The sequence below is a fragment of the Pygocentrus nattereri genome, chromosome 22, assembly GCF_015220715.1.
Source record: "Pygocentrus nattereri isolate fPygNat1 chromosome 22, fPygNat1.pri, whole genome shotgun sequence".
NCBI classification, from domain to species: Eukaryota; Metazoa; Chordata; class Actinopteri; order Characiformes; family Serrasalmidae; genus Pygocentrus; species Pygocentrus nattereri.
Genome location: NC_051232.1, coordinates 11244644 through 11268528, shown reverse-complemented (window position 1 = coordinate 11268528; position 23885 = coordinate 11244644). Strand labels below are relative to the sequence as shown.

General features: G+C 40.0%; 1 protein-coding gene across 1 annotated transcript; it reads right to left on the bottom strand.

The window, feature by feature from the left end:
* Window positions 1-14293: 14293 nt before the first annotated feature.
* Window positions 14294-23335, bottom strand: LOC108413891 (C-type lectin domain family 4 member K-like). Its single transcript, XM_037532776.1, has 5 exons — window positions 23055-23335; window positions 16095-16487; window positions 14958-15082; window positions 14760-14866; window positions 14294-14657 (listed from the first exon to the last, which is right to left on the bottom strand). The coding sequence occupies exons 1-5, from the start codon at window positions 23236-23238 to the stop codon at window positions 14507-14509; spliced, it is 960 nt and encodes a 319-aa protein (XP_037388673.1). The 5' UTR covers window positions 23239-23335; the 3' UTR covers window positions 14294-14506.
* Window positions 23336-23885: the final 550 nt, after the last annotated feature.

The following is a 23885-nucleotide window of genomic DNA, read 5'->3' as shown; positions in this document are numbered from 1 at the left end:
TGAAACAACTCCCCGGCTAAATGGATCGCAGCAGACTGCAGACCGCTGTCGGGGGTCGAGGACAGGGGGCTACAGTCTGTGTTAGACCGCGACACCGGACCTGCTCACGAACGTATTTGCTGAGAGTAACATATTGGGTTAAAAAATCAAAGTCCATAGCTTTTGCACAGGCCACGTTTTATATTTTATATTCTCCCTACACCCCCCAAATATCTTAAACTCAGCAAATAAATTTCAGCACTACAATCTGCAGAAAAATTCTCATTTTAGTTTGTGCCCTGTATAGAATGTGTTATTTACACATTGAAAATAATAATAATAATTAGACCAGAAGCATTCAAGCTTTCTCATACTACTGCATACATACATACATACATACATAATTATCATACTTATGTTTAATTATTCAAACAAGTTGCTTGTGAGCACAGACTCTGTTAGGACAAATAGTAAGTGAAATGAGACAGAAACACAATATTTTATGTTGTACCTTATTAACATCATATGGTCATTTCAATTTTAATGCATGCAACATGTTCCAAAAAGGTTGGCACAGGAGTACGTCTACCACTGTGTTACAGAACTTTCCTTTTAACAACACTTAATAAAACGTTTGGGGGCTGAAGACGGGTCCAGCTTTGGAGGCTTAATTTTTGGCTGTTTTTTGTTACATTCTTCAGCTGTTCAACACAGCCTTCAGTGTTTTGTTTTGCACACCTTTTCAGTGGGAGACAAGTCTAGCAGGCAGGCCAGTCTAGCACCTGCTCTTATCCAGCCATGCTGTGGTAAGGTGCAGATTATGGTTTGACATTCTCATGTTGAAATAAGCATGGATGTCCTAAAAAAGACGTCGTCTAAAAGGCAGCATAGGTTGCTCCAAAATGTGCTCAGTGTTAAGGAAGCTTTCACAGATGCGCAAGTGAGCCACTACTCGTACCTCGTATCAGACGTAACATGACAGATCCTGGCTTTTGCCTTTTATGCTGGTAGTAACCTGGATGGTCCTTTTATTCTTTGGCTCAGGGAACACAACGTCAGTATTTCCATAAATGATCTAAAGCCAAACTCTTCAGTCCACAATACGTTTCCAGTTTGGATCAGTCTACTTTAGATGACTTTTAGCCCAGAGAAGCTGCTGCGTTTCTGGACATTGTTGACATACTGTGCATCACACAGTCTCAACTTGTATTTGTCATTGCAGTGATGGACAGTGTTTATTGACAGTGCTTTTTTAAAGCGTTCTTGTTTAGATATCCATCACAGAGGCATGCCAGTTCTTAAAGCAGGGCAGTCTGAGGAATCGAAAGTCATTTGTGGTTTTCAGCCTTGTTGTTTAGGAGCACCGATCTCTCCAGAGAGGGTGACAAAATCCATGCTGTCACTCACTGAGGAATGTTATTTTTTAACCGTTGGATTTTTTGCTGATGCATTTTGGCAAAGAGGTGAGTCTCGACCTGTCCTTGCTTTTAAAGGACTAGGTCTTTCCTAAATGCTCCTTTTATACACCATGAACATTTCACAGTGCTCCTTGTCTTATACTGCCCTGTCTCAAATTTTGTGGAATCTGCCGCAGGCCTCAATTTCAGAAGAAGTGTATATATATATTTAAAAAAAACAATGCATTTGAAAGATAAAACATTAAATATCTTGTCTTTTTACTGCTTGTGTGAGCTGACGATGCATTATGCCAGAAAGTTAGCCTGCCCCACCCTCTCATCCAATGAGAGCAAACATACTTTATTTGATATAAAACTTATGTTCAAATTTTCTTTACAATTTGTATTTTTAAAGCATTTTAGTAATATATAACTATATTATATTGTAGAGCTTTTTGGCTCTCCAAGACAAAAAAAGCAGTGGGTGCTCCTTAGCAGGGGCTTCCAATCCCAGTCCTGGTGATATTATGCACTTTTATTCGTTTCTCTGCTTTACACACCTGAATCAGCCAACAAGGAGTTTTTTAATGAGCCAATAAGTTGAATCAGGTTAGAGCAATGAGACAAAGCACAAACATTTACTATAAAAGACTATAACTATTTAAAACTGATTTTTAAACATTCTTAACCACATCGGTAGATCGCAAGTTCAATCAAGGCTGATGACAGCGGCAAGGAGTGCAAGAGAGCACATTTGACCTTGCTCTCTCTGGGGAATCAAAATAACAGAAAATCGTTAATGTACATCTTGTGTTACCCTACATCACACGTTATTGTGTGTTACAATGTCTACGCCTATAGCTAAGCAAGCTAGCTGAACAAAATGTGTCTTTCATTGAGATGAATCAGATGAATACACTTTACCCAAAATTCCTCCTGAGGGCTCAAAGATCATGGCCATTGGTTTTTGGCTTTGTCCCTTGCATACAGAGATTTCTCTGGATTCCCTGAATCCTTTAATGATATTATGTACTGTAGATGGTGAAATCCCCAAGTTCTTTGCTGTTTTATGCTACAAAATATATATTTTTTGCATATATTTAAAAAAAAATCAGGTTCAACACTTATGTTGTCTTTGTAGTTTTTAAATTAAATATAGGGTTTAAATAATTTGGACATCATTGCATTTTGTTTTATGTACATTTCTTACAGCGTCCCAACGTTTTTGGACATGGATGGTGTAATTTGGTTTGTTTTTTTTACATTATCCTTGTACACCAAGTTGTTATCAGACTTTTTTACTTAGTGTTTCTTATATTGCTCAGCAGCAACAATTTCAGTCAAATGTATTAAAAAGGGTAAGGAATGGTCTGAAAAAGCAGACTTGAGTGGAGCAAATTATGGGAGTTGCACTAGGCTGGCACTAGAGGGCAGTAAGGAGGTGAGTTTGCCTTTAGAGTGGTGCTTTTGTAAAGTACAAGCTGCACTAGGGTGCCTCTAGAGGGCAAGTAAAGAAGGGTGTTGTTTCTGAAGTACATTATGCATAATTCACATTAAAATCAATAAAACACCCTTATTCACTAGGCAGTTAAGCTGAGTTTTAATTCTGTATTTTAGTGCTGTGAAGTGTGGTGTAAGACTTCTACACAGAATATGAGTCATGCATTGAACAAGACCAGCTGTTTATAACCCTGTGCAATCCACCCCAAAAAACTGCACAATAATTAATCTGTTCTCACGCTTGTTAAAGAAGCATCTTGCAAAATTTTGATCCTCATATCTTGATCACGTTTGTCTCTGAGTTTAGCACTTCTGCTCCAGTGAATCACCTGGTGGACAACAACTTCAAAACGTGTTTGTGTCCAGTTGCACGGGTCATACACTATATAACCAAAAGTATGCAGACATCTGACCATCACACCTCTGTGAGCTTGGAAGGGCATTAATGTGGAGCGTCACTTTGACAATAATAGCACTTACGGTTGAGCAGGGCAGATCTAGCAGGGCAGAAATTGACTGACTTGTCATAAAGGTGGCATCATAAGACAGTGCCAAGTTTAAACATGGACTAAATAGTCTAGTATAATCAGATTTGGGCAGTTATATTGTTATTCAAGTGGCCATATAAACAGCATACTGCAATTTCTTAGTTTGGATAAAGGCCTAGAAAGCTAGATTTTGGCCCAGTAATCTGATTTTTCAGCACTTCAGCGATTTCAGTGTTGTTTGTCTGAGCATGTGCGAAGACAGATCGCTGTACCGGAAACAAGAACAGCACCCACAAGATTGCTACAAAACATCTGTTATCAATGGGTGTGGCTCAAGCACCTGAACTCTATAATAGGAGGGGCCATATGTTCCAGTGTCCAGATCTCTACACTAATTTTCTTCTGTTTGCATGACCTGAAATAACTAACAAAGTGTAACTAACAGTTGTTCCAGAACTCAAATGTGCATGGTTTTCTCCCAAACCCCTAATGCAGTCAGTCAGCCTAGACATGTCTGGTGTCCAGACCATGCTTGTTTAGTTTTGTGTACTTTTGGTATAAAGTACAGTTTAACTTGGTAGTTAACATGCTAACATGAGAATCATTTACTCATGTCTGTCACAGCAATATATGATGGTTAAGACTACTAAAGGGGGAGACTTCACCTGCTTGTGTTTATCACAGCTAAAATGAGAAGAATAAATGGGTTAAAATACAAAAATGAAGAGAACTGAGAAAAAATATGAAACACAAGAATTTATTAACCAAAGTTATAATACTGTATGTCTATTCTCACCACTGCTCTAACAGACAGACAACACCTCTGAGGGGAACCAGTAGAAGAGTACAACATTTTTTAGTAATCAAGAATCATCAAACCAGAAGAAGCTCCAAAGTACTTGGTATTATAATGTTTAATGCATCATTAAATGCTAAGTTAATGCTAAAGACAGCATTTAAGCTAAAGACAGCAGAGAAAGGAGCTCTAAGCTGCGGTGGGCCGTGTGTGTGTGTGTGTGTGTGTGTGTGTTGGGGGGTTAGTATTTAACATGCTGGGTTCAAAAGCTTGTCAGGCAGTAACTGAGAGCTCAGGACTTGGCAAAGGGTCAATTACTCAAGTTCAGAAGTTCAGGTAGAATCAAAGTTTACTGTCTTTGCTGCACCTTAAAAAACATTGATAAGGTAAATGCTGTAGGACTAAACCAGCAGTGTAAAATATATATCATTCTAAAAGTATCCAAAAAAATCACTTTCTGCTGTTCACTCTCACGTAGGCTAAACTAAATCCTTTTCTCACAGATTCCAACTGCAGGGTGATTACAGGGATAATCAGCCCAGGTTTGGACGTTTTTGTTTGAAACAAACCACAAGTCAGTTACAGCACAGTTCTCCTTTCCTTCATAATCATTGGGTTCCCCCGTCCACCAGAACCTGAAACACAGAGAATCTGATTATGTTCACTGTTACACCTCTAGACCATCTTAGAATAAGTGAATAACTGCATCACAAGCAGAGTTCAGTTCACTTAAGTGGTCTCTTACGCAGTGGTCAGTGTTGAGTTGTCCACCCATTTCCAGACCCCTTCTTTCTCCGTGTCCATCAGACCAATCCAAGCTTGATAGCTGCCAAATGCTTTGGTGATGAACTCCTGTAATGGTACATATGGCATAATGTGAATATACACAGCTGAAGAACAGTAGTATCTCTCAGTAGAGATGTAGTAGAAACTGCCTCTGAAACACCTCTGTTTTTGCTCTTTTCACAGAAAACGTCATGCATTAGTAGATCAGTTCAATTAAAAGGGATTTCCATCTGATTCTTCAGAGTTTCTGCATAATTCTATCATTACGATGTTGATGCTCCATTCTTATGACGCATACAGAGGCAATTGTGTACAGTGGTGGTGACAGGAACCAGAACCATGTTTAAAAGTCAGGAGCTCCAGAAGGCTGTTCACTGGCTCTTCATCTCAAAATAATAAAGATAATAATAGATGTATGAGGTGCCAGTAACCTAATTCTTCAAAAAAAAGGAGGCCCACATGATTTTTACTCTAAATCATCCTATTTTACTGTAAACACAGATAATAAAGATACACTTTCCAATAAAACTACTGTTCTGAAGTGCCTCAGAGAAAAAGCCATCAGTGATGGAACTCCATATTAATGTCAATGGTTTTGGAATGAGATGTCCCCCAAGATAATACAGGTATTGAGGCAACTTGCACTGCAAAGTTAGCAATGAAAATGTCATGTATAGCAGATAATATAAATATGAACTAGTCATGTTGATAAGTTTTAAAACTGTCCTTCCTCAATTTATCAATCAGCCTATCCTCTGTTTAGGTTCAATTATATGCATACCCCTTTTGAGGTGGTGATGGATTTTGCAGTGACAGTTTATTATAATGTGAAATGCACTGCCACACAAACCCCTCAACCCATTACATCAAAATGTAGCTTAAAATTGGTTGGATTGAGATATAATGCTTTAAGTCAGAGCAATGATTATTACTAATTATTAATGGGACAGTTTCTGCAGTATCTGAAGAACTGCCACTGACGAATTTGGTATTCAGGTCAATTGCAGCAGCTGCAGTCTGCTATCACAGCTATGTGGCCCCTTTTTGAATATTCTGCTTTAACGTAATTTATCAATCTGAATGCTAAACACACATTTTCAGAAAAATGGAAGAAATTGCTAAATCAGTTAGGTTTAGAGCACATGGATCAGTCTACAGTTTCTCCAGCAGGTGTTAGCACACAAGCCACTTCTGTGTGTCTCCTTAAAAAGAGAAGAAACAGCCACAAATGCATTTATTTGTAGGCTCTTAAAATAAGAAATAAAACAACTTTCAAAAAGGTGAATTACTCAACGTTACATGTTTAATGTGATTATCATTCAATAGAGGAATTTAATTATTTAACCTTTTTTTTTAAATATCATACTTATTATGTTTAGATATTGCCCAGGCCCAGAATGTAGACAGTACAAAATAGACAGTTGAGTAATAGACAGATGAGTGGCACTCAGAGAAAATGAGCAGTGCTAGAAGTCTCTGACCACTTCTGGTGTTGTGTGTGTGTGTGTGTGTTTATATAAAACAACAGCTTTCAGTTTTTGGGCTCTGTTAGTCTTCTGATTCCCGTGTAATGTGTCCATATCAGTGAGGAGGGAGCTCTTATGTCTTATTGCGACTCAAACATAAGGCTTTAAGCTTTATTTACTCACCTAATTCTGACAGTTTCTTCTGAAACTTCTGAACTCTTCTTCTGAACTCCTTTTCTTTCTGTAATTGGCCCATCTCATTCTTCATGTTATCATTATTGGTCTGTAACTGGTCTCTGTCTATAGTCAGGTTGTTGAACTTGACCCACAGCACTGTGATGGCAGCCAGCAGGATAACACACAGCAGCCCCAGACACACTGCAGTCAGTCTGTAGTATCTTCTCATTGTCGTGTTGATTCTGGAAACTAGAAAGATGCACAATAAAACTCCAATTCAATTCATGACATTTCTGTGATATAGAAAGTTGGCTGTTTTACATTTTTTCATTATAGAGTTCTTTTGGGATATCATTGCACATTTATATCTATATTTATCAAGCCCTTCAATAATTCACCTCCTTGTTTCTACGCTCATTGTCCATCTTATCAGCTCCACTTACTATATATAGTCGCGCTTTGTAGTTCTACAGTTACAGACTGTAGTCCGTCTGTTTCTCTGATACTTTGTTAGTCCCCTTTTACCCTGTTCTTCAGTGGTAATAGGAACAGGGTAAAAGGGGGCTAAAATAGTAAAAGGGTAAAATGGACCCTCACAGTGCAGGTCCTATTTGGGTGGTGGATCGTTCTCAGCACTGCAATAACACTAATGTCGTGATGGTGGTGTGTTAGTGTGTGTTGTGCTGGTCTGAGTGAATCAGACACAGCAGTGCTGCTGGAGTTTTTTTAACACCTAAGCATCACTGCTGGATTGATAATAGTCCACCAACCAAAAATATCCAGCCAACAGTGTCCTGTGGGCAATGTCCTGTGACCACTGATGAAGGACTCAAGGATGACCAACACAAACTGTGCAGAGTGTCTAATAGAGTGGAAAGTGAGCAGACACAATGTTTAAAAACTCTGATCCACTCGGACCACCACACTAACACCACCACCACATCAGTGTTATTGCAGTGCAGAGAATGATCCATCCATCCATCCATCCATTTTCTAAGCCGCTTCTCCGTCAGGGTCGCGGGGGGATGCTGGAGCCTATCCCAGCAGTCTTCGGGCGGAAGGCAGGATACACCCTGGATGGGTGCGGAGAATGATCCACCACTTAAATAGTACGTGCTTTGTGCATGGGGGTCCTGAGGGTAAAAGGGGGATAACAAAGTGTGCAGAGAAACAGATGGACTACAGTCTGTAACTGTAGAACTACAAAGTGCAGCTATATACACTATGTTTCCAAAAGAATTCACTCTCCCATCCAAATCATTGAATTCAGGTGTTCCAATCACTTCCATGGCTACAGTATGAAACCAAGCACCTAGGCCTGCAGACTGCTTCTACAGACAGTGAAAGAATGGGTCAATCTCAGGAGCTCAGTGAATTCCAGCGTGGTACTGGGTTCAGATGCCTCCTGTGCAAGTCCAGTTGTGAAATTTCCTCACTACTAAATATTCCACAGTCAACTGTCAGTGGTATTATAACAAAGTGGAAGCGATTGAGAATGTCAGCCACGAAGTGGTAGGCCAAGTAAAAAGACAGAGCGGGGTTAGCGGATGCTGAGGGGCAGAGGTCGCCAACTTTCTGCAGAGTCAATCATTACAGACCTCCAAACTTCATGTAGCCTTCAGATTAGCTCAAGAGCAGCGTAGAGAGCTTCATGGAATGAGTTTCCATGGTTGAGCAGCTGCATCCAAGCCTTTCATCACCAAGCGCAATGCAAAGCGTCAAATGCAGTGGTGTAAAGTGCTGCTAGAGCAGTGGAGACGTGTTCTATTGAGTGACTAATCACACTTTTCTCCTGGCAATCCGATGGATGAGTCTGGGTTTGGCGGTTGTCAGGAGAATGGTACTTGTCTGACTGCATTGTGCCAAGTGTAAAGTTTGGTGGAGGGGGGATTATGGTGCGGTGTTGTTTTTCAGGAATTGGGCTCGGCCCCTTAGATCCGGTGAAAGGAACTCTTAATGCTTCAGCAGACCAAGAGATTTTGGACAATTTCATACTCCCATCTTTGTGGGAACAGTTTGGGGACAGCCCCTTCCTGTTCCAACATGACTGCACCCCAGTGCACAAAGCAAGGTCCATAAAGACATGGATGAGCAAGAAAAGCAACCAAGAGTTGCTTTTTAACTACATATAATACTGGGCTTCCTCGAGGAGAGGTTTGAAAATGGTTAAACAAACACACGAACATCCAGAATATCACTATTTATTTTATATATATTTATAATCCTTAATTAATATTCTATAAATTTTGTTCATTCAAATATTAACACTTTTCTCAGCAAATAAACACAAAAACACAAATAAATAGATTTTGAGCAGTACTGTATGTGTGTGAAGGCAGATGAGACATAGACCGTAGAAACAAGGAGGTACTCACATGTTATGCTTGATGGGTGCAATATATATATATATATATATATGCACTGTATATATAAAATGTTATTTGTAATGAACCTGTAAAAGCAGCACTCCGTCACTCGCAGAACACAGCGAACCAATGATACTGTACATCAAACATGACACAAAAGCACTTAAACTACTACGATAGTACAGCGAAATCCAGTCGTCTGCTATCCGGCGTTTGTTGAGAAGCTAAACCGTTTAGCACTGTTGTTGGCCACTTGTTTAGCATTTGTAACGGCATAGCCGAGCACTCGTCACCAGACAGCTAAAAACAATCGATTTTCTTTCTTACTATGACTATTACAAAACTGCGGCCGTGCTTTTCCAGCTGGTAAAACCAGCTCAGACACTTTCTCCCACTGTGCCAAGACTGATTTGTGAAATGTTCCATTGAGTGCTTGTCGTGTTCTGACCATAAAGGATAGTTTAAAACAGCAATTAACCACCCAGGAGCAAAATTCAGCCTTCAAGCTTGAAAGAAATAATGAATTGACATTTATTGAGGTATCAGTATCGAACAATATGAATTTTGTGTATCATGATACATTTTTTTGCCATATCGCCCAGCTCCACTCTGAATATAAATACACATTTTGTAATGCATATTAATTAATGAGCAACAAGCAGAGCAATGTGGAGTGTCTGTTCACCCTGATTTGTCACTATTAGAACCTGTAAGAACTAGAACAGTGTATTGTCACACAGTACAAGAGGCTGAAGACCATAAGCTGTGTAAACTTTTTGAAGCATCATGAAGATAAGCGAGTGCGCATGTATGTATATACACACACACACACACACACACACACACACACACACACACACACACATATATATATATATATATATATATATATATATATATATATATATATATATATATCCCTGCGATGGACTGGCGACCTGTCCAGGGTGTATCCTGCCTTCCGCCCGAAGACTGCTGGGATAGGCTCCAGCATCCCCTCGCGACCCTGATGGAGAAGCGGCTTAGGAAATGGATGGATGGATATATATATAGTACCTGAGGTCATAGTCACTTTATGGCTTCTGGTCACACTCGTCTCTGGGACATCATCTTCATTGTCGTAGATGTCCTCATAATCATGGCTGTCGTCTGAATGAGTTGATGTGTTTTCTATTGGAATTTCTGAATTTGCATATATATCCTCATTCATCTTCAGCTCTTTGATCTTCTCTAAACGTGTTGATGCCATTAAGTGGGATTTTGCTGTATCTGCAGATGTGAAGTCTCCACTACAGTCTTCAGCTCTCAGAGTGACTCTGTCTGGGTGATACTGCTGAATACATACTTGCTCTCAGGACAGGAAGTTTAGGCATTTCTTTTTTTTTCCAGCTTTGACACCCATGTCTGTCTCCAGGAACTGTTTTTTTTTTGGTTTCTAACTGGAGAGATCAGTTCCTGTTGTTTCTGCTCTGTTAAAGGGTAAAATAAAGTTGTCATTGTATATTTCTTGTTAGAGTTTGCAATTTCTATAGATGTGAAGAAAAGTCATTGCTTAGATACAGTGACCTCTAGCACTGGGATTAATAACGGCATGCAAAACTGCATAGGTGTGTCATAAACAGGGTTAGAAGGAGGTTCAGAGGGCCTCGAGGAGCCCAAACCAACCACTGCCTCTGTCTTGGTCTGTGTACTACTATGTGTTTGGGTTCATCTTTATTAATGAAGCATTAAAAACTGATCTGTGAGCTCAATAAAGAAGTGAGACTGTGACAGAAAAGGCCCTCTGTGGTTGGTCTACAAGTCATGTGGTTGTACTTGCAGTGTAACATAACATGGTTAAAGTGTGAATTCAGCAGCACAAAGTTTCAAGCTAGTGTTGCACGTACTTTGGTCTTCATAACAGCACAAATTTGCCTGGCCAAGATGCTGGAATATCCAGGAATATTGCGCCACATAGAAATGATTGGGGCCTTTTGCACCAGTAGAGCTTATGCCTGGTTATAGACTTAGGCCCAATTCCATTTCTTTTTTTTACCCCTACCCCTTGATTCGAGTGTCGCCCTTGCCCATTGGAACTGAGTTACAAGGGGTAGTGCTTGAAATCTTCCCCTACGAAATGGGACAACCCTCAAATTAAAAAAAAAAAAAAACATTGCTTCATTAACAGCTACTAGCGGCGCTCTGTGGGTGCCCCGGTCCGTCTTCAGTGACAGCAGAGAAAGGAAAAGTTTGGCTCCTCAGCTGGGCTTTAGTTACATTTAGGGCACCATATGCTTTCAAAGAGGGGATATAAGACGATTATTATTATGATTATGATTATGATTATGATTATTGTTATTATTATTATTATTATCACCCACTCCTAATTCTTTGGTGGTACGAAGCTGAAGTCCGCTGTTCACAAGCTTCTTGTTTGAATTTTCCCATTCTACCTAAAATGGTGCAGCAGTTACAATCTGGAGCTTCTGGCGTCAGAACTGCTGAACAACTTAAGGTGGAATGGAAAAGTTAGCTAGCTAGCTACCTAGACAATAGCATACTATTAGCAATTTTATGCTTGTAATGTAGAAAACAACCATAATTCACTGACATGACATTCAACTAGCACAAAATGCTTATCGACGTTTTAAACAGAGAAAATACTCACATTTGTGGGTTTCTTTGGTCGCTCACGCAGCCATCTTGGCGTTTTTTTTTCTTTTTTTTTTTCTCATAACACTCTGTTTGGAGTTTAAGCAAGTTTTACTCAACTTGTAACTAATTTACAAAGTAATCTTAAACTGAAACTTTACTTGTGTGTAAAAGTGATTTCAGAGCCACTCGGTTCTCCCTGATGGAAACTGTTTACCTTCAGTGTTTTGTGCTTATGATCATTTTAACAGACGTCAGCATCACTAATTAATGACGTTCTATTAAAAGACTGGTTTACCAAGAGAGACGCTGAAGGACTTTCACCTGAAATGAGTTCATGAAGCGAGTCTGGTTATAAAAATGATAACAGGACATCAGAGCCAGAATTAATCTTTTAGTACTTTTACTTTCGATACTTAAGTACATTTGAAGGCAAATACTTTTTTACTTTTACTCAAGTTGAGGTCTAGAGTAAGGACTTCTACTTTTACTGGAGTAATATTTTACCTTGGGTATCTCTACTTTAACTCAAGTATGTGATTTGTGTACTTTGTCCACCTCTGCTGCCTACAGCTAAGCTAGCTACCTAAACAAAATGAATCTGTAGTGAATCAGTGCAGCTTGTTTACCCAAAATTCCAAAAGAGTGCGTCATTTAAGAAGGTCAGTCCTGTGTTGATATTTAGTAAATTATCATTTTGCAGGAAACACTGACTTTCGTTCTTCTGGTAAATTGACCCCGACATTTGCTGAAGTGAGGAAGACCAAGCAGATGGATATTTAGATTGGCAATTTTAGATAAAGTACACTAATAATACCTTGGTGGTGAATTTGAAGGTTCTTCCTTGTTCTGGCGTACTCCTCTGTGTTAGGGTCATGGCCTAACCCTGTCGGTGCACTCAGACAGCCATGTCCTCTAGTTCTTCTCTCTTCAGCTTCACCAAGCAGTTCTTTAGAAACATTCTGAGATATCTCTTGAATCAGCAGAAGGCAGAGGTGGTAGAGCAGCCATATTCAATGAACACTATGAAATAATGAAGTAGAAGTAGATCTGAAGTAAGAGCAGAACTCCAGTGGACACAGTAGCACTAATACATACGGCATGAACCAGCATGTGTTTAGCTTGGAGCTTAAAGTATAAATGAGTAAAAAATGGACTTCTTTCCTCAAAAGTATAATTGAGCATATATGAAAGTAGTGTTTGAAAATACTCAGAAAATATAAATCTATCCAATTGTACAGGTAACTGAGTAAACTGGTTATAACTGTTCACCTCTGTTAGGAGAATGTAAAGAAGTGAACATGTCTTTGTCAAATCTGTGAAAACACTACTTCTTTACTCTATGCTTTAATGGCAATTTAAGGGTTGTGTTCCTTTAGCAGTTTCTTTGGGCTTTAAAGAAATAACACTGTGGTTTAGGTGTGAATATGGCAGTGTAGCCAGTAGTGTGCTGGTTTGTTTCTACCATGTCAACATGCTAGAAATATTAACATAAAATCAATTTGTTAATGACCTGGTTTGTCAACATTACACACACACACACACACACACACACACACACACACACACACACACACACACTATGTATCGATTGTTGAGCCATGTTTGTTTGTGTACATTATCTATTTCCTCTGAAGTTATTTTGGGACTTTTTACCCAGTGTTTCTTTGAATTGCTCAGTAGCAACAATTTGAGTGAAGTGTCAAGCAAATGAATTATAAAATGTAAGGAATAGTCTTAAAAGGACATTAGTGGAACATACTAAAGGATTGAGTTTCACTAGGGTGGCGCTAGCGGGCAGTAAGGTAGTCAGTTTACCTTGAAGATTTTGCTTCTGTAAAATTCAAGCTGCTTTATGGTGCCAGTACAAGACAATAAAGAAGGAAAGCTGGTTTTGTACATTGTGTACAGTAAGCATAATTTCCATTAAAACAATTCATTTCAATAAAGGACAACCTCCTTTTTAAATGTAAATAAAAACAGATTTAAAGTGATGTGCAAGCGCTATATTTAATTGAAAATAGGACAAAAACATCAACGGTCAAAGCTGCTTAAAAACAGGCTTAAAAGGTTCATTTTCTTAAATATACAGAACTTTCAGGAACTGTCTTGTGGCAAAGGTGGCATCCTATGACAGTGGCAGGTTTGACAGTAGTAACTAATGACAGTAGTAGTTAAACACAGCCAACATCAGAATCATGAATGTAGGTATGGGCTGTGTTAAAGACTTCCTAAAATCAACAACCATATCCTCTGTTTTCATAACATTCAGATGAAGAAATGACTAATTTCACCATGACGCAGCGTCATGAACTACAGCTCCATTAGCATAAAAGATTAACAGTCCCTGTATCGTCCACTAACTTTATAATAAGACTATTTTCACAACTGTTCCAACACTCACTGGTATACATAATATAAAGGACAGGAGACTGAGGGAAAACAGTAAACAAGTATAAAAGTAAGAATCATCAAGAATAATAACACCAGAAGTTGTTCGCAAAAGCACGTTTGAGTCACAGAATGAGGTAAAATAGTTTAACAACTGCTGAAATATTCTGAATTATACTGTTTAATGGTAGATTCCTGTAATAGGCAGTTAATGCTTAAAAAGTATATATATATATATATATATATATATATATATATATATATATATATATATATAAAAGTATAAAAAGTAAAAGACTGTGTGTGTGTGTGTGTGTGTGTGTTGGGGGGGTGGGGGTAAGTGCCAGGCTCAAAAGCTTGTCAGGCAGTAACTGATTTGCTACAAAAGTTCTATTTTTTTGCTGCAAGTAAATCCATATTTTTTTTAGAAAATGTAAGATAAATGCTGTACGAGTGTAAAATATATCATATATAATCTTAAACGTACAGACAAACTCAGGTCCTGCTGTTCACCCTCATGTAGACTAAACTAAAATCTTTTCTCACAGATTCCAACTGCAAGACGATCACAGGAATAATCAGCCCAGGTTGAGACTCGTTCAGATCCAGCACCTTCATAGCCAGTTATAGCACAGTCCTCATTTCGTCCATAATCATTGGGTTCCCCTGTCCACCAGAACCTGAAACACAGAGAATCAGATTGTCTTCACTGTTACACCTCTAGACCTTCCTAGAGAGTGAATACAGCATCACGAGCAGAGCTCAGCTCAGTGGTCCTTTACTTAGCGGTCAGTGTTGATTTGTCCACCCATTTCCAGACCCCCTCTGTGTCAACATCCGTCAGACCAATCCAAGCTTCAGAGCTGCCAAATGCTTCACTGATGAACTCCTGACATGGTACAGTATGGAATAATGTGATTAGATAACAGCTAAAGAGGTGTAGTACACTGTATCTCTCTCTCTCTCTCTCTCTCTCTCACCTGTTCCTTTCTGCTGTTTATGATCACCAAGTCTGCTCCTCTCTCTCTGCAGAACTTTCTGCTCTCACTCCAGCTCTTCTTCTCAGTAGAGATGTAGTAGAAACTGGAAGTTTTCTTTTCTTGCTCTTTTCATAGAGAAAGTCATGCATTAATAGGTCAGTTCATTTGAAGGGGAACTCGAGTGATTCTTCAGATTTTCTGCTTAATTCAGTCATTAAGATGTTAATACTATGTCTTTATTTAACGTACAGTCAGAATTAAGACTGCTAGTCTGCTATCACAGCAGTTGCTGTCTGCAGTCTTCAGTCACAGCTATCCCATCTTCCCTGTTGTTCCTCAGTGCTGTCGTGTGGCGCATTTTCAAATATCTGGCTTTTCAGCAGTTTATACATTTCAAAATAGCATGAAACATTCAGTGAGTCATTAGTTGTTGCTCTTTCTTAAGAGACGATTAAAGCATCTTTAAATAAATGTGCTTTAATGTCGTTGCTGCAGACTTCAGAGTCACCAAGTGTCTTTAATGTGACAGCACAACAGTGTTTGTTAGTCTTAGCTCACCTGATGACATATTTGCATAAAAATGGAAAAATGGCTTTGACGCGTGGTCATTTAGAGAGGATTTATCAGTCTACAGTTTCTCCAGCAGGGGGTGGTGTTTGCACAAAAGTGTCTCCTTAAATAGAGAAGAAACAGCCACAAATATTTCAAAAAGATGGTGACACTCAATGTTACATTATTTATGTGATTTTAATTTAATGGGGCACTTTATTGTTTAACACGTTTTTAAGTATCATATCAATATTTCGATTTTTCCCAGGCCTAGAATATAGTAATAGAGAGTTGAGTCATAGTTGAGTGGCACCCAGAGACGCTGGGCAGTGCACGCCTGCTGTTGTGAGTGTCTTTATATAAAAACAACAATTTTCAGTTTTTAGGCTCTGTTTGCCTTGTGATTCCTGTATAATGTGTCCACATCAGTCTGGAGGGTGCTCCGATATATCTTACTGCATTATATTGATTTTATGGATTTTATCTTGATCTTACGGCCCCCAGTCATGAGCTACTAAGAGTAGTTCTAGAGTAGTTCTAGTAGATCTAGTTTCCTTCGGATCACTAACTTGAGCTTTATTTACTCACCTAATTCTGCCAAATTCTTCTGAAGCGTTTCCTTTTCTTTCTGTAATTGGCCCATCTCATTTGCCATGTTCTCATTATTGGTCTGTATCTGGTCTCTCTCTCTAGTCAGATTGATGTAGCTGGTCTGTATCTGGTCTCTCTCTCTAGCCAGGTTGATGTAGCTGGTCTGTATCTGGTCTCTCTCTCTAGTCAGGTTGATGTAGCTGGTCTGTATCTGGTCTCTCTCTCTAGTCAGGTTGATGTAGCTGGTCTGTAACTGGTCTCTCTCTGTAGTCAGGTTGTTGAACTTGATCCACAGCACTGTGATGGCAGTCAGCAGGAGAAAACACAGCAGCCCCAGACACACTGCAGTCAGTCTGTAGTATCTTCTTCCTACCGTATTGACTCTGGAAACTAGAAAGATACACAATAATATTCACCAATTTAGTGTATTCACTTTACCTAAATGCAAGACATTTCTTTGATAGATACTAGAATGTAACTGCTGCACCATTTAAGGTGGAACCAAAAATATTTGAACAACTCGTTGGCAAACAAGTAGGAAACCAGCTTCAGCCTCATTTGCCATTCTTTGTATTGGCCATATCTGAATGGTGGAGATGCAAGAATAAACCCTCTCATCAGTAGCTGGTGGTAAAGTATCTCCAGCTCTAATACAAAAAAACAATTAAAATGAACGTTTCTGGCTCCATCTTTAAAGAACTTTAAAATAACTTAACAGGAGTGATGTTCAAGGTGCAACGGTAAGGGCGGGAACAGCGGTGCTGTGACGCAAACAGAAGATCCACCGTAGGGCAGACCATCTCATTTCAGTTCAGCCTTCATGGGCCTACATGCCTTCATAGACTGCGTCCTCCAAAGGATCCAGCCTCTGAACTTGACACACTGTCTGACAGGTGTGTGATGGAGACAGGGTCACATGATCACCCAAAGAGTTCTGGGAATTGGAGTCCGTGCTGGTGGACTGCGTGATACCTACACATACACACTTTGTACAACATTAAGTTGGGGTGGGTAATATATATGTTCACCAACTAAAATATCCAGCCAACAGCATCCTGTGACCACTGATGAAGTGCTGCTGTGACTGATCCATTAGTACCAGTTCAACACAAAAGTTAATGCGGCCCTGCACAGCGCTGACTTAACGTGATGCATGCTGGTAGCAAACTGTAATTGCTAATCATTCTAGAACCTGAGTCAGCTTTTATAGTCAAACATAATAATATAGTCAAAAATAAGTTTATTCTAGCCTTAATTGGGTTTTGTGTGTGCCTGAATTGATGTGAATAAGAGCAACAGCCTAATATAAACCACAGGATTCTTATACAAGTGTGAAAAAAATGGGGGAATACAGACAGATTCTAGTTTGATTCTAGTTTGTTGAACTCCCAGTTTGTTTCTGTGTCTGCTTGTGTCTAACTGTAAGTATCAAATAATGTGGACAGATGAATTCAGAGAAGAGAGAAGAATTTTCAGATATGGGAACTTGTGGGAGCATTTTGCAACTAACCTCACATGACTGGTTATAAAAATAACAATTTAGAGCCACAGTCTCTCAGAAGCAAAGATTCACCAATCTGCGAAAAACTGTGCCTAAAAATTGTGGAACACTTCAGAAAAATGTTCCTCAACATGAGATTGCGAAGACTTTGGATATCCCACCATCTGCAGTACATAATACCATCAAAAGATTCAGAGAATCCCTGTGCACAAGGGACAAGGCAGACGGTTACAGCACTGCATGGAAAACAGGCATTCTGTACTGGAAATTACTGCATGGACTCAGGAACACTTCCAGGAATCATTGTCTGTGAACATTATGTTTGCCATGCAATCCGTAAATGCAAGTTAAAGTTGTATTACGCAAAGAAGAAGCCATATGTCAACACGATCCAGAAACACTGACGTCTTCTCTGGGCCAAAGTTTATTCAAAATAGACTGAGGCAGAATGGAAAACTGTTCTGTGGTCAAATTAATCAAAATTGGAAACCACGGATGCTGTCGTGCAGACTGGAAAGAAGAGGGACCACCTAGCTTGCTGTCAGCACACAGTTGAAAAGCCGGTAGCTCTGATGGTATAGGGTTGCATTACATAGAGGTTTTAGAACAACATACAGTATGCTCCCATCCAGACAACGTCTCTATCAGGGAAGGCCTTGCATATTTCAGCAAGACACATACTGCATCCATCACAACAGCATGGCTTCGGCAGAGTCCGGGATGCTGAACAGGCCTGCCTGCATTGCAGACCTTTCACCAATAGAAAACATTTGGCACGTATGTATTTGAGTAGAGATAAAAGTATTGTTATATGCCTAGTTCTTTCAGTTAATTTAGTCATTCGGTTTAGTAGCAATTATTTAGTATTTTGTTGCTGGGAATTTTGAAGGGTGGGATTATTTGCTTAGGAAAACAGCATGAGCCTAGGAGTAAACAGAGTAGCCCCAGAAAACTTGTAAAGAGATCTACCACTCTGTAATGTCTTCTGGATTTCTGGAACACTAGCGGGCGCTCTAGAGAGAGTCCAAAATTAAGATGGACCATTTCAGCAAAACCACAGTTTATACACGTTATACAGTTTATACACTGTAACAATATGATTGTCAATGAACAGTGGTTCACATTTCAGGTGGTGGACCAGAAGTGTGGTATTCCCTTGCTGGGCAGAAACGCAAGTGAAGGAATGAAATTGATCAGAGTTCAGTATGAGAACATACTTGCTATAGACAGCATTGTGAAAAAAGAGGAGTCTGAGGGAGGACAGTGGACACTGGAGGAAATAATGATGGAACTTAAAGATGCGTTCACAGGAGATGGCTGTCTTCAAGGCGAATACGTCATTGAGATTGCCAAGACAGTAGAGCCAGTTAAGCTCCCAAATGCAGAGTACCAGTTGCAATGATGAAACCACTTAAAGAAGAACTTGCAGATCTGGAGCGATGACAAATAATAGCTCCTGTTGAATGCAGTACAGATTGGATCAGCAGTATGGTAGTTGTACAAAAACCATCAGGTAAATTAAGAATATGCATTGATCCAAAGCCTTTGATTAGAGCACTCAAGCGCAGCCATTTTCCACTTCCTACCATTGATGACATTTTGCCAGACTTGTCAAACACAAAAGAATTCACAGTCTGTGATGTGAAGCAAGGGTTCTGGCATGTGAAACTGGAAGAGGAATCAAGCTATCTTACCACATTCTCCACACCCTTTGGCAGATTTAGATGGCTGAGAATGCCAATGGGTATCAGCCCTGCACCAGAGATCTTCCAGAGGAAGCTAATGCAGGCACTTGAGGGCCTGCCAGGTATTTACATCATTGCTGATGATGTTCTCATTACAGGAGAGGGAGAAACTGTGGAAAGTGCAACCGAAGACCATGATGAGAAACTGAGACACTTTTTGAACAGATGTCAAAAACAAAATATCAAACTCAATGCAGACAAGTTCAAACTGAGAAAAGAGGAAGTTCCTTATATTGGTCATTTGCTGACATCAGAAGGACTGAAAATAGACCCAGAAAAGGTGTGAGCAGTCACCGAAATGCCAAGGCCAACGGATGTAAAAGCAGTTCAACGCCTTGTAGGTATGGTGAATTATCCGTCCAAGTTTTATGCTCACCTATCAGATGATTATGAGATACTGTGACAACTCACTCACAAAGACAGCATATGGGACTGGGCTCCGATGCATGAGAAAGCGAGAAATTTGTGAGGCTAAAGACTAATATAGCCAAGACTCCAGTTTTGAGATACTACAGCCCTAAAGAGGAATTGACACTGCAATGTGATACATCAGAAACAGGATTAGGAGCTGCTTTGACTCAAAATGGTAAGCCAGTAGCTTTCACAAGTAGAGCACTATCATCTACAGAAAGAGGCTATGCCCCAATAGAAAAAGAGTGTCTGGCAATAGTTTTTGGAATGGAGAAGTTCCATCAGTACACCTATGGTCGACATGTAAGAGTACATAGTGATCATAAGCCACTGGAAAACATTCTCAAAAAGCCATTACTCAGCGGTCCAAAACGACTTCAAAGAATGTTACTTAGATTATAGAAGTACAGTGTTCAAGTGACCTGTGTGCCAGGCCGGGATATGCTGCTTGCTAATACTTTAAGTAGAGCATACTTACCTGAAAGTGCCACTGGCACAGTGGAAGCAGAGATTGAAACGGTAAATCTCAACAGAGAGGTTGAATGTGATACGTTCTGCAACACAGACTGATGTGAAATTGCAGAAATTGATCCAGGTAATCCAATCAGGATAGCCAGCAAACAAAACGAATATACTCCCAGAAGTGGCACACTACTATAACTTACAAGACGAACTGATCTACCAGGATGGAATAATCTTTAGAGGAGAACAAGAACTCATTCCAGACACACTCAGAGAAGACATTATGCAGAGAATACACTCCTCACACCTAGGAGTTGAGGGATGTCTCAGACGAGCAAGAGAATGTTATATTGGCCAGGTATGAGCGAGCATATCAAAACCTATGTAGCCAAGTGTGACACATGTAGAGCAATGGATATCCGACAGCAAAAAGAAACCTTACATCCACATGAGGTACAGACCAGGCCATGGGACCTATTTGTCTTTGAGAACAAAGATTATTTAGTAACAGTGGATTACTACTCCAATTTTTGGGAAGTAGACTACTTACCAGATACTACACCCAGTACGGTAATAAGAAAGCTAAAAGCTCATTTTGCGAGACATGGGATACCGGATGTCGTATGTTCAGACAATGGACCCCAGTATACTTCTCAGGAATTTCGGCAGTTCAGCCAGAGATGGGAGTTTGAGCACAGAACATCGTCACCTGGTTACCCCCAAAGCAATGGGAAAGCAGAGTCTGCTGTCAAAATGGCTAAGAGGATAATGAAGAAAGCAAAAGCATCAGGTTGTGACCCCTACCCAGCTATACTGAACCACTGGAACACATCAAGCCAAGGTCTCAACACAAGCCCAGTCCAAAGACTTTTCAGTAGAACAAGGACTCTTTTACCAATTACTGACAATCTTCTAAAGCCAGAGACACGACAGAACGCACAAGGACTGAGAAACAACCAGCAACAACGGATTAAATACTATAACCGAACAGCAAAGGATTTGCAGCCTCTGAAACAGGGAGACAGAGTAAGAGTTCAACCTTTTGAACCACAGACAGTCTGGAAGCCAGCTACAGTAATCAGACCAGTTGATCACAGATCCTATGAACTCAAACTGGAAAATGGAGGAGTTTTACGGCGGAACCGACGACACCTTCGAAAAGAAAACAGGACATCACCAATGACTGTTCCAAGACACACACACACTGAATGTCATCAAGGAGTTGTTACTAGGTTTGGACGTGCAACAGTCAGACCTTGTTATCTCAGAGACTACACAACTTAGGGACTGAAGAAAAGGAAGAAAAAAAAGGGGGGGGGGGGGGGGGTAATATAATAAGCCAGGTTGACCAGAGACTGTTTTGTGACTTTGATTACAGTGCAGAATTTTTATTTTCTATTCTGTGGTTTGCTTGGATGTTTTTAGTTTGTGTTTTTATCGTAAATAAGTAATGAAACTTGTTATACAGAACACCTGAAGGTCACGTGAAGTTGTCAAGTTTGAGATGTAGTAATGATGTTATTTTTGAAATATGTCCAGAAAGAATGTTACTAAACGGTGTAAAGGAGCCGACTCAAAACAAAACAAAAAGGGGTGTAACTATATGATTGTCAATGAACAGTGGTTCACATTTCAGTAGGGACCTGTTTGAGTGACGCACACAACTCTGCCCAAAGGAGTGTGGGTTTATAGAGCCGCAGCAGTAGTCACACACCACAGTTTCAGGATGTTGTAGTGCTACCAAATAAATATAAAGGAAGCTAAGACATTGCTTTAACCGTCCATTCTGTTTACTGTCAGTGGACAGTAAAATATTTTAACCTGCAGCTCCAGTAGCCCATCCAGCTAGCAGTAGAGCCGAGTGCTATCCTGAGACACAGCACCGTTTCCCACTTGGTTTTGTATGCCATTCTTGAGTTATTCATTTAAGCTAAGTTGGACTGTGATCTCATCTCTGCTCGTCTCTGAGAACCCAGTATTAAATTTTTAAAATACTCAGGAAAGTAGGAGCCCATCAAAAGTGCATTTGAAACTATGATGTATGAGTGTCAGTTACTTCTGCTTAATTACCAGCAGACTGACTGTTGTAGCTGAATAAAGAGCCCTTTGCAAACTGCCTCTCTCACGACCAAACTTTGTCTCGTACATGTGACCTCAATCTATTGCAGCCCTCTCTGTCTCTCTCTCATGCACTCTCTTCCTCTTTCTCTCCGAGTTTGCTGAGTGGGTGAACATTCGCCTGTGTAACCTTATAAGGTTTGAGGCTGCTTAACAAACATTTGGGCCTACAACCCCGGAAGGCCAGGCAATGTTTATAAACAACACTCTATTCAACACTAAATTCATTAATGAGCAACAAGATTAATGCGGAATGTCTGTTCTCCCTGATTTGTCACTGTTAATACACTGATCTTGTTCTTACAGGTTCTGTCACACAGTACAAGAGGCTGAAGACCATAAGCTGTGTAAACGTTTTAAAGCGTGATGAAGATTGTGGGTGAGTGGGCATGTATATTTATATTTGTATATTACAGTGTTACACAGATACACATTCAAACTGCTCACCTTGAGAAATATGAGTGAATATTTGATGAAACTCAGCACCAAACACTTTTCAGATGTGTAACTGAATTGGAGTTAGTCTTGCGTGACCATGTGACGTCACACAACTCCATCTGAAATGCTTTAAAACCTCCCTTGACCCCTAGATCTGCATGTTGTTGTCAGCAAATTCCTTTCTTAGAGGAGGATCACAGGGTGCTTTTTGGTATAGGCCTTGTGTGTGTGTGTGTGTGTGTGTGTGTGTGTGTGTGTGTGTGTGTGTGTGTGTGTGTGTACCTGAGGTTCCTTTACAGCTTCTGGTCACACTCGTCTCTGGGACATCATCTTCATTGGCGTAGATGTCCTCATAATCATGGCTGTCGTCTGAATGAGTTGATGTGTTGTCTGTAATTCCTGAATTTGCATATATATCCTCATTCATCTTCAGCTCTTTGATCTTCTGTAAACGTGTTGATGCCATTAAGTGGGTTTTTGCTGTATCTGCAGATGTGAAGTCTCCACTGCAGTCTTCAGCTCTCAGAGTGACTCTGTCTGGGTGATACTGCTGAATACATACTTGCTCTCAGGACAGGAAGTTTAGATGTTTCATACCAGCTTTGACACCCATCTGTGGCACTGCTCTCTGTCTCTTGGATGTATTTTTATTTTTTTGGTTTCTAACTGACGAGATCACTTTCTGTGGACTGTGGTCTGTGTGTCACCATGTCTTTTACTATTTCTGAGTATAGTCATAAAGACTATAAAGTCATAGCTCAAATACACACACCGCTAGCACTGGGATTAATCACACAGAACTGCATACGTGGTGCTCACTGCCCCCTAGTGTGTGTGTGCTCTCTTGGTGCTTCACTTCATGCATGGGTTAAATGCGGAGGTGAAATTTCCTCGTTGTGGGACTAATAAGGGTCACTTAATCTTAACCAAACCTCCTGTGAACATAAACTGTAGCTATGATGGGATGAAATGTAGACCAGAAAACTGTTCCTCACACCATCATACTGCACCACCTGCATGTATTGTTGACCAAGCCAGATGTTGCTTGCATCAAATTCTGATCCCTCCATCAACACGATGCAAGAGAAACCTGAGGAATCATTGATCAATCGT

Bases quoted from the DNA above. Each gene is read 5' to 3' on its own strand.
- LOC108413891 (XM_037532776.1), bottom strand. From the start codon at position 23,238: ATGGCATCAACACGTTTACAGAAGATCAAAGAGCTGAAGATGAATGAG. The intron at 16,488-23,054 runs GTACACACACAC...GTATCTTTCTAG, and splicing joins AAGCTGTAAAGGAACCTCAG to TTTCCAGAGTCAATACGGTA. The intron at 14,867-14,957 runs GTGAGAGAGAGA...GTACCATGTCAG, and splicing joins TAAACAGCAGAAAGGAACAG to GAGTTCATCAGTGAAGCATT.